This window comes from Lagenorhynchus albirostris, chromosome 3 (assembly GCF_949774975.1).
Source record: "Lagenorhynchus albirostris chromosome 3, mLagAlb1.1, whole genome shotgun sequence".
In the NCBI taxonomy this organism is placed as follows: domain Eukaryota; kingdom Metazoa; phylum Chordata; class Mammalia; order Artiodactyla; family Delphinidae; genus Lagenorhynchus; species Lagenorhynchus albirostris.
In genome coordinates this window covers 52085115-52096292 of record NC_083097.1, presented here as the reverse complement: position 1 = coordinate 52096292, position 11178 = coordinate 52085115, and the positions used below count along the sequence as shown (strand labels likewise).

Here is an 11178-nt window from a genome sequence, read left to right as displayed (position 1 = left end):
ATAGTAATATAAACAATGAGCAACTCTTAGGGCCAAGCACAGTATCTAACATATAGTAGGTGACCAAAACATTTCTCTTGCATGAATGAAAAACAGAATGTTCTCAAGGGCATATTAAGTTCTGAGGCTCTCTGTCAAGTTGGTACTATGCAGCAAAACAGTCACAGAAAAAGAGAAATGGCAATATACAAGGGATTAAGAAAAGAAGACTAACCTAGAAAGGCTGTTACGTGGCCTGTACTCTTCGCAGTGTTCATTTCAAGGACAAAGTCAGCATGTGTGCTATAGCCGAGCAGTTTGGCTACTTTGGCCCGCAGTGGGAGTAGCTGATGCAGGATTATGGTGTTTTCCTGGTAATAGACAACAATAGTAAAAACCAAAATACACAGTAATCAGAGGAGAGAGGGGGAAGATGGCAGAAGGGTAAGACGCGGAGATCACCTTCCTCCCCACAGATACATCAGAAATACATCTACACGTGGAACAGCTCCTACAGAACACCTACTGAATGCTGGCAGAAGACTTCAGACCTCACAAAAGGCAAGAAAATCCCCACGTACCTGGGTAGGGCAAAAGAAAAAAAGAAAAAACAGAGACAAAAGAATAGGGACGGGACCTGCACCAGTGGGAGGGAGCTGTGGAGGAAAGGTTTCCACACACTAGAAGCCCCTTTGCGGGTGGAGACTGCAGGTGGCGGAGGGGGGAAGCTTTGGAGCTGTGGAGGAGAGTGCAGCCACAGGGGTGCGGAGGGCAAAGCAGAGAGATTCCCGCACAGAGGATCGGTGCCGACCAGCACTAACCAGCCCGAGAGGCTTGTCTGCTCACCCGCCAGGGCGGGTGGGTCTGGGAGCTGAGGCTCGGGCTTTGGTCGGATCGCAGTGATTGGACTGGCGGCATCAACACAGCCTGCAGGGGGTTAGTGCGCCACGGCTACCCGGGAGGGAGTCCGGGGAAAAGTCTGGGTCTGCCAAAGAGGCAAGAGACTTTTTCTTCTCTCTTTGTTTACCAGTGCGCGAGGAGAGGGGATTAAGAGCACTGCTTAAAGGAGATCCAGAGACAGACGCGAGCCGCGGATAACAGCGCGGACCCCAGAGACAGGTATGAGACGCTAAGGCTGCTGCTGCCGCCACCAAGAAGCCTGTGTGCGAGCACAGGTCACTCTCCACACCTCCCGTCCGGGAAGCCTGTGCAGCCCGCCACTGCCAGGGTCCCGGGATCCAGGGACAACTTCCCCAGGAGAATGCACGGTGCGCCTCAGGCTGGTGCAACGTCACGCTGGCCTCTGCCGCCGCAGGCTCGCCCCGCACTCCGTACCCCTCCCTCCCCCCGGCCTGAGTGAGCCAGAGCCCTTGAATCAACTGCTCCTTTAACCCCGTCCTGTCTGAGCGAAGAACAGACACACTCCGGCGACCTACACACAGAGGCAGGGCCAATTCCAAAGCTGAACCCCGGGAGCTGTGCGAACAAAGAAGAAAAAGGGAAATCTCTCCCAGCAGCCTCAGGAGCAGCGGATTAAATCTCCACACTCAACTTGATGTACCCTGAGTCTGCGGAATACCTGAAGAGACAACGAATCATCCCAAATTGAAGAGGTGGACTTTGAGAGCAAGATTATTTTTTCCCCTTTTCCTCTTTTTGTGAGTGTGTATGTGTATGCTTCTGTGTCAGATTTTGTCTGTATAGCTTTGTTTTCACCATTTGTCCTAGGGTTCTATCTGTCCGATTTTCTTTTGTTTTTTTTTACTTAAAAAAACTTTTTTTCTTAATAATTATTTTTTTATTTTAATAACTTTATTTTATTTTCTTTTATCCTCTTTCTTTCTTTCCACTTTTTCTCCCTTTTATTCTAAGCCATGTGGATAAAGGCTCTTGGTGCTGCAGCCAGGAGTCAGTGCTGTGCCTCTGAGGTGGGAGAGCCAACTTCAGGACACTGGTCCACAAGAGACCTCCCAGCACCACGTAATATCAAACGGTGAAAATCTCCCAGAGATCTCCTTCTCAACACCAACACCCAGCTTCACTCAAAACGACCAGCAAGCTACAGTGATGGACATCCTATGCCTAACAACTAGCAAGACAGGAACACAACCCCACCCATTAGCAGAGAGGCTGCCTAAAATCATAGTAAGTCCACAGACACACCAAAACACACCACCAGACGTGGACCTGCCCACCAGAAAGACAAGATCCAGCCTCATCCACCAGAACATAGGCACTAGTCCACTCCACCAGGAAGCCTACACAACCCACTGAACCAACTTTAGCCACTGGGGACTGACACCAAAAACAATGGGGGGCTTCCCTGGTGACACAGTGGTTGAGAGTCCACCTGCTGATCCAGGGAACACAGGTTCGTTTCCCGGTCCAGGAAGATCCCACGTGCCGCAGAGTGGCTGGGCCCGTGAGCCATGGCCACTGAGCCTGCGTGTCTGGAGCCTGTGCTCCGCAACGGGAGATGCCACAGCAGTGAGGGGCCCGCATACCGCAAAAAACCCCCAAAAACCAAAAACAGGAACTACGAACCTGCAGCCTGCAAAAAGGAGACCCCAAACGCAGTAAGATAGGCAAAATGAGAAGACAGGAAAACACACAGCAGATGAAGGAGCAAGATAAAAACCCACCAGACCTAACAAATGAAGAGGAAACAGGCAGTCTACCTGAAGAAGAATTCAGAATAATGATAGTAAAGATGATCCCAAATCTTGGAAATAGAATAGACAAAATGCAAGAAACATTTAACAAGGACCTAGAAGAACTAAAGATGAAACAAGCAATGATAACACAATAAATGAAATTAAAAATACTCTAGAAGGGATCAATAGCAGAATAACTGAGGCAGAAGAACGGATAAGTGACTTGGAAGATAAAATAGTGGAAATAACTACTGCAGAGCAGAATAAAGAAAAAAGAATGAAAAGAACTGAGGACAGTCTCAGAGACCTCTGGGACAACAATAAATGCACCAACATTCAAATTATAGGGGTTCCAGAAGAAGAAGAGAAAAAGAAACAGACTGAGAAAATATTTGAAGAGATTATAGTTGAAAACTTCCCTAATATGGGAAAGGAAAAAGTTAATCAAGTCCAGGAAGCACAGAGAGTCCCATACAGGATAAATCCAAGGAGAAACACATCGAGACACATATTAATCAAACTGCCAAAAATTAAATACAAAGAAAACATATTAAAAGCAGCACGGGAAAAACAACAAATAGCACACAAGGGAATCCCCATAAGGTTAACAGCTGATCTTTCAGCAGAAACTCTGCAAGCCAGAAGGGACTGGCAGGACATATTTAAAGTGATGAAGGAGAAAAACCTACAACCAAGATCACTATACCCAGCAAGGATCTCTTTCAGATTTGATGGAGAAATTAAAACCTTTACAGACAAGCAAAAGCTGAGAGAGTTCAGCACCACCAAACCAGCTTTACAACAAATGCTAAAGTATCTTCTCTAGGCAAGAAACACAAGAGAGGAAAAGCCCTAAAATAAAAAACCCAAAACAGTTAAGAAAATGGTAACAGGAACATACATATCGATAATTACCTTAAATGTAGATGGACTAAATGCTCCCACCAAAAGACACAGATTGGCTGAATGGATACAAAAACAAGACCCATATATATGCTGTCTACAAGACACCCACTTCAGACCTAGAGAAATGTACAGACTGAAAGTGAGGGGATGGAAAAAGATATTCCATGCAAATGGAAACCAAAAGAAAACTGGAGTAGCAATTCTCATGTCAGACAAAATAGATTTTAAAATAAAGACTATTAGAAGAGACAAAGAAGGACACTACATAATGATCAAGGGATTGATCCAAGAAGAAGATATAACAATTGTAAATATTTATGCACCCAACATAGGAGCACCTCAAAACGTAAGGCAAATACTAACAGCCATAAAAGGGGAAATCGACAGTAATACATTCATAGTAGGGGACTTTAACACCCCACTTTCACCAATGGACAGATCATCCAAAATGAAAATAAATAAGGAAACGCAAGCTTTAAATGATACATTAAACAAGATGGACTTAATTGATATTTATAGGACATTCCATCCAAAAACAACAGAATACACATTGTTCTCAAGTGCTCATGGAACGTTCTCCAGGATAGATCATATCTTAGGTCACAAATCAAGCTTTGGTAAATTTAAGAAAGTTGAAATTGTATCAAGTATCTTTTCTGACCACAACGCTATGAGACTAGATATCAATTACAGGAAAAGATCTGTAAAAAATACAAACACATGGAGGCTAAACAATACACTACTTAATAACCAAGTGATCACTGAAGAAATCGAAGAGGAAACCAAAATATACCTAGAAACAAATGACAGTGGAGACAAGACAACCCAAAACCTATGGGATGCAGCAAAAGCAGTTCTAAGAGGGAAGTTTATAGCAATACAATCCTACCTTAAGAAACAGGAAACATCTCGAATAAACAACCTAACCTTGCACCTAAAGCAATTAGAGAAAGAAGAACAAAAAAACCCCAAAGTTAGCAGCAGGAAAGAAATCATAAAGAACAGATCAGAAATAAATGAAGGAAACGATAGCAAAAATCATTAAAACTAAAAGCTGGTTCTTTGAGAAGATAAACAAAATTGATAAACCATTAGCCAGACTCATCAAGAAAAAAAGGGAGAAGACTCAAATCAATAGAATTAGAAATGAAAAAGGAGAAGTAACAACTGACACTGCAGAAATACAAAAGATCATGAGAGATTACTACAAAGAACTCTATGGCAATAAAATGGACAACCTGGCAGAAATGGACAAATTCTTAGAAATGCACAACCTGCCAAGACTGAATCAGGAAGAAATAGAAAATATGAACAGACCAATCACAAGCACTGAAATTGAAACTGTGATTAAAAATCTTCCAAAAAACAAAAGCCCAGGACCAGATGGCTTCACAGGCGAATTCTATCAAACATTTAGAGAAGAGCTAACAACTATCCTTCTCAAACTCTTCCAAAATATAGCAGAGGGAGGAACACTCCCAAACTCATTCTACGAGGCCACTATCACCCTGATAACAAAACCAGACAAGGATGTCACAAAGAAAGAAAAGTACAGGCCAATATCACTGATGAACATAGATGCAAAAATCCTCAACAAAATACTAGCAAACAGAATCCAACAGCACATTAAAAGGATCATACACCATGATCAAGTGGGGTTTATTCCAGGAATGCAAGGATTCTTCAATATATGCAAATCAATCAACGTGATACACCATATTAACAAATTGAAGGAGAAAAACCATATGGTCATCTCAATAGATGCAGAGAAAGCTTTTGACAAAATTCAACACCCATTTATGATAAAAACCCTGCAAAAAGTAGGCATAGAGGGAACTTTCATCAACATAATAAAGGCCATGTATGACAAACCCACAGCCAACATCATCCTCAATGGTGAAAAACTGAAAGCATTTCCACTAAGATCAGGAACAAGACAAGGTTGCCCACTCTCACCACTCTTATTCAACACAGTTTTGCAAGTTTTAGCCACAGCAATCAGAGAAGAAAAGGAAATAAAAGGAATCCAAATCAGAAAAGGAGAAGTAAAGCTGTCACTGTTTGCAGATGACATGATACTATACATAGAGAATCCTAAAGATGCTACCAGAAAACTACTAGAGCTAATCAATGAATTTGGTAAAGTAGCAGGATACAAAATTAATGCACAGAAATCTCTGGCATTCCTATACACTAAGGATGAAAAATCTGAAAGTGAAATCAAGAAAACACTCCCATTTACCACTGCAACAAAAAGAATAAAATATCTAGGAATAAACCTACCTAAAGAGACAAAAGACCTGTATGCAGAAAATTATAAGACACTGATGAAGGAAATTAAGGATGATACAAATAGATGGAGAGATATACCATGTTCTTGTATTGGAAGAATCAACATTGTGAAAATGACTCTACTACCCAAAGCAATCTACAGATTCAATGCAATCGCTATCAAACTACCACTGGCCTTTTTCACGGGACTAGAACAAAAAATTTCACAATTTGTATGGAAACACAAAAGACCCCGAATAGCCAAAGCAATCTTGAGAACGAAAAACAGAGCTGGAGGAATCAGGCTCCCTGACTTCAGACTATACTACAAAGCTACAGTAATCAAGACAGTATGGTACTGGCACAAAAACAGAAAGATAGATCAATGGAACAGGATAGAAAGCCCAGAGATAAACACACACACATATGGTTACCTTATCTTTGATAAAGGAGGTAGGAATGTACAGTGGAGAAAGGACAGCCTCTTCAATAAGTGGTGCTGGGAAAACTGTACAGGTCCATGTAATAGTATGAGTATAGATCACTCCCTAACACCATACAAAAAAATAAGCTCAAAATGGATTAAAGACCTAAATGTAAGGCCAGAAACTATCAAACTCTTAGAGGAAAACATAGGCAGAACACTCTATGACATAAATCACAGCAAGATCCTTTTTGACCCACCTCCTAGAGAAATGGAAATAAAAACAAAAATAAACAAATGGGACCTAATGAAACTGCAAAGCTTTTGCACAGCAAAGGAAACCATAAACAACACCAAAAGACAACCCTCAGAATGGGAGAAAATATTTGCAAATGAAGCAACTGACAAAGGATTAATCTCTAAAATTTACAAGCACCTCATGCAGCTCAACAACAAAAAAACAAACAACCCAATCCAAAAATGGGCAGAAGACCTAGATAGACATTTCTCCTAAGAAAATATACAGACTGCCAACAAACACATGAAAGAATGCTCAACTTCATTAATCATTTGAGAAATGCAAATCAAAACTACAATGAGAAATCATCTCACACCAGTCAAAATGGCCATGATCAAAAAATCTAGAAATAATAAATGCTGGAGAGGGTGTGCAGAAAAGGGAAGCCTCTTGCACTGCTGGTGGGAATGTGAATTGTTACAGCCACTATGGAGAACAGTATGGAGGTTCCTTAAAAAACTACGAATAGAACTACCATATGACCCAGCAATCCCACTACTGGGCATATACCCTGAGAAAACCATAATTCAAAAAGAGTCATGTACCAAAATGTTCATTGCAGCTCTATTTACAATAGCCAGGAGATGGAAACAATCTAAGTGTCCATCATCGGATGAATGGATAAAGATGTGGCACATATATACAATGGAATATTACTCAGCCATGAAAAGAAACGAAATTGAGCTACTTGTAATGAGGTGGATGGACCTAGAGTCTGTCATACAGAGTGAAGTAAGTCAGAAAGAGAAAGACAAATACCGTATGCTAACACATATATATGGAATTTAAGAAAAAAAATGTCATGAAGAACCTAGGGGTAAGACAGGAATAAAGACACAGACCTACTAGAGAATGGACTTGAGGATATGGGGAGGGGGAAGGGTAAGCTGTGACAAAGTGAGAGAGTGGCATGGACATATATACACTACCAAATGTAAAATAGAGAGCTAGTGGGAAGCAGCCGCATAGCACAGGGAGATGAGCTCGGTGCTTTGTGACCACCTAGAGCGGTGGGTTAGGGAGGGTGGGAGGGAGGGAGACACAAGAGGGAAGGGATATGGGAACATATGTATATGTATAACTGATTCACTTTGTTATAAAGCAGAAACTAACACACCATTGTAAAGCAATTATACATCAATAAAGATTAAAAAAACCCCACCAAAATAAAGGTTAATACTTAACTGGATCCAAAGCACTAAAAAGAAGAGTTTCTACATTACTTTCAGGTTGGTAAAACTGTCAAATATTTTTAGACCATCTCAACTTCTAGTAAATTATTCCATTTCAGTGTTGCAGAGTTTTTTCTGGATTCATGATCCAATTTTATTTCTGAAATAATTGACTTTTTAAGTCTCAGGAGATAGCTATGAGGGTCTTAACAAAATTTTAGGTACTGTTAAATTTGAGTAAAAAAATATATATTTTTAACGTCGTTATTGGAGTATAATTGGTTTACAATGGTATGTTAGTTTTTGCTTTATAACAAAGTGAATCAGCTATACATATACATATATCCCCATATCTCTTTCCTCTTGCATCTCCCTCCGTCCCACCCTCCCTATCCCACCCCTCTAGGTGGTCGCAAAGCACTGAGCTGATCTCCCTGTGCTATGCGGCTGCTTCCCACTAGCTATCAGTTTTGCATTTGGTAGTGTATATATGTCCATGCCACTCTCTCACTTTGTCCCATCTTACCCTTCCCCCTCCCCGTGTCCTCAAGTCCGTTCTTTAGTAGGTCTGCGTCTTTATTCTCGTCCTGCCCCTAAAAACATATTCTTAAGGACTATACTGATTCCACATTTAGTCTCGTCAATACTGCACAAGATATTGGAACCTATAATTTTTCTTTTATTGTCGTAAAATATACATAATACAAAATTTACCACTTTAACTTTGCACCCATAAGTATGGCTATTGAAAAAAAAAGGAAGGACTTCCCTGGTGGCACAGTGGATAAGAATCCGCCTGCCAATGCAGGGGACACGGGTTCGAGCCCTAGTCTGGGAAGATCTCACGTGCTGCAGAGCAACTAAGCCCGTGTGCCACAACTACTAAGCCTGTGCTCTAGAGCCCACGAGCCGCAACTACTGAGCCTGCGTGCCACAACTACTGAAGCCTGCACGCTTAGAGCCTGTGCTCCACAACAAGAGAAGCCAGAGCACCGCAACAAAGAGTAGCCCCCGCTCGCCACAAGTAGAGAAAAGCCCACGTGCAGCAATGAAGACCCAATGTGGCCAAAAATAAATAAATAAAATTTTTTAAAAAATAAAAAAAAGAGAAATAATAAATGGTGAGGATGTGGAAAATTTGGAACCTTTATATCTGATGAGAGTGTAAAATGGTACAGCTGCTGTAGAAAACAGTATTATGATTTCTCAAAAAATTAAACATAGAATTACCATATGATCCAGAAATTCCACTTCTGGGTATACATCCCAAAGAAATGGACGCAGAGACTCAAACAGGTATTTGTATACCCATGTTCACTGCAGCATTATTCATAATAGCTAAATGGTAGAAGCAACCTAAATGTCCATCAATGGATGAATGGATAAAGAAGATGTGATATATATATACAGTGGAATATTATTCAGCCTTAAAAGGGAAAGAAATTTTGACACATGTGAAATTATGGATAAACCTAGAAGACATTATGCTACGTGAAATAAGTCAGTCACAAAAGGACAACTACTATATGGATTCTACTTACATGAGGTTCTTAGATTAGTAAAATTTACAGAGACAGAGAGTAGAATGATGTATGCCAGGGGCTGGGGCTGGGGGGATGGGGAGTTAGTGTTTGATGGGTACAGAGTTTCAGCTGGGAAAGATGAAAAAGCTCTGGAGATGTATGGTGGCGAGGGCTGCACAACAATGTGAAATCACTTAACGCCACAGAACTCTATGCTTAAAAATGTTCTAGGGATTTTGCTCTAATTATTACAAACATTTTATATATTTTATTTGTATTAAAATGCAAATAATGATATTGCTTTATTGTTTTCTTAACAATAAAGTAAAAAATAATCTCCTAGAGGAAGTAAATAAACGTTGAGGTCAAAGAAAAACTACTATTAAATCATCCAATTATTTATAGACATGCTTCTAAGGAAGATCACACTCCGAGGTCAGACTACCAGGGTTCAAAATTTGGCTCCACCATTTACTACTTGTCCAATTATTGGCAAGTCCCTTAATCTTCCTAAGCCTCAGTTTTCTCATCTGCAAGACGTAGATAATAAAAGTAGCTACATCATAGGGTGATCATGCAGATTAAGTGAAAATATAAGTAAAATGCATAGAAAAACGCCTGGCACAAGAGCAAACACCATATAATTATATTATTATTATTAAACGAGAATGGAAACATGGATATGAGAAACACATAATACAATTCTCCAAGTTCTAAAGTTAAGTAGTTTGAGTCTTTCAAACTAGTCTTGGCCCCGTTCTTCAGTTTCCCTAGACCTCCCTAGACTGCCAATTTTTTTCCTAATATCAATTCCCCCATTCTTCCTTTCAGTAACAGAATTCTCTGAGTTTTTGCTGGACACACAGTCTCCTGACTACCTTTCCCAGCCTTTCTTAAAGCTAGCTGTGGCCATGTGATACACAATGGGACAACGGAATACGAATGAGATGATAAGTGAAATTTCTGGGTCATCTCTTTATAGATGCTTGTCTTGCTAGCTGTGAACTGAAGATGAGAACAATGACCTTGGAAGCCACATACTAAGGACAGCAGAGCTGTCTTCCAGCTCTGGACCCCTCACCTCTGTACTGTTAGTTGCAAGAGAAATAAACCTTAAAAAAAAGTGTAGTAAAACATACTTAACACAAAATATACCATTTTAGCCCATTTTTAAGTGTACAATTCAATGGCACCAATTATAATTTACACTGTTGTGCAACCATTACCACTGTTTCCAAGACTTTTCTAACACCCTAAACAGAAACTTGGTAACCATTAAGCAATAATTCCCCAGTCTCCCAGCCCCTGGTATCCACTAATCCTTTCTGAAGAAAAATAACTTTTAGCTTATTTGAGTCACTGTGCTTTTGGTTGACCTTGCACATTTTATTTAACCTGAAGCCTAATACCCACAGAGACTAATAGTAGGAATAGGGTGCTGCTATAACCAAAATGAAAAATGCACAGGAATGGAAGGTGAGGACACAGATGCTGTCAAGCGGGAAGCTGGTAATCCTCATGATATCATGGATAACATTTGTTAAAATTGTTGCTCGCTATAACTTGGAAGGCAGGCCAGTCACCTACTGAGTCTTAGCTCTAGGGTAATTGTTTGGGAAAACTAATAATGTTGGTGTCTGTTTGTTGGTATTTATTGCTTTTGGAAAGATTGATTACATGAGAGACAGCTCAAGTGAGCTGTCAGTTTGCAAAGATGGAGGGAAAAGAGTTCTGCTAAGAGAGCTTCTGCCTGTGGTCCCTGATGTGGGGCTTCAGGTGACTGGAAAAGGTAATTGCTCTGTTCTCCAGAGACCAGGAGAAGACTGCCACTCAGAGTTACTGAACTGTGAAGATTAGTGTGAGGGTGCTGCCTTCTTCCTCAAGCCTACTGTTGCAGGGGGCCCTGAAGCAGACCCCATTAAACTGAAGAACAGCAGGATGGACACCATAC

At 40.7% G+C, this 11178-nt stretch overlaps 1 protein-coding gene across 5 annotated transcripts in view; it reads right to left on the bottom strand.

The window, feature by feature from the left end:
* Nucleotides 1–11178, bottom strand: part of NLN (neurolysin) — a 100182-nt gene that overhangs the window by 33390 nt on the left and 55614 nt on the right. For all 5 annotated transcript variants that reach the window (XM_060143021.1, XM_060143022.1, XM_060143024.1 and 2 more), the window contains one exon: nt 215–350. In XM_060143021.1, coding sequence (XP_059999004.1) covers nt 215–350 — 136 coding nt within the window. The remainder of the gene's footprint in view (nt 1–214; nt 351–11178) is intronic.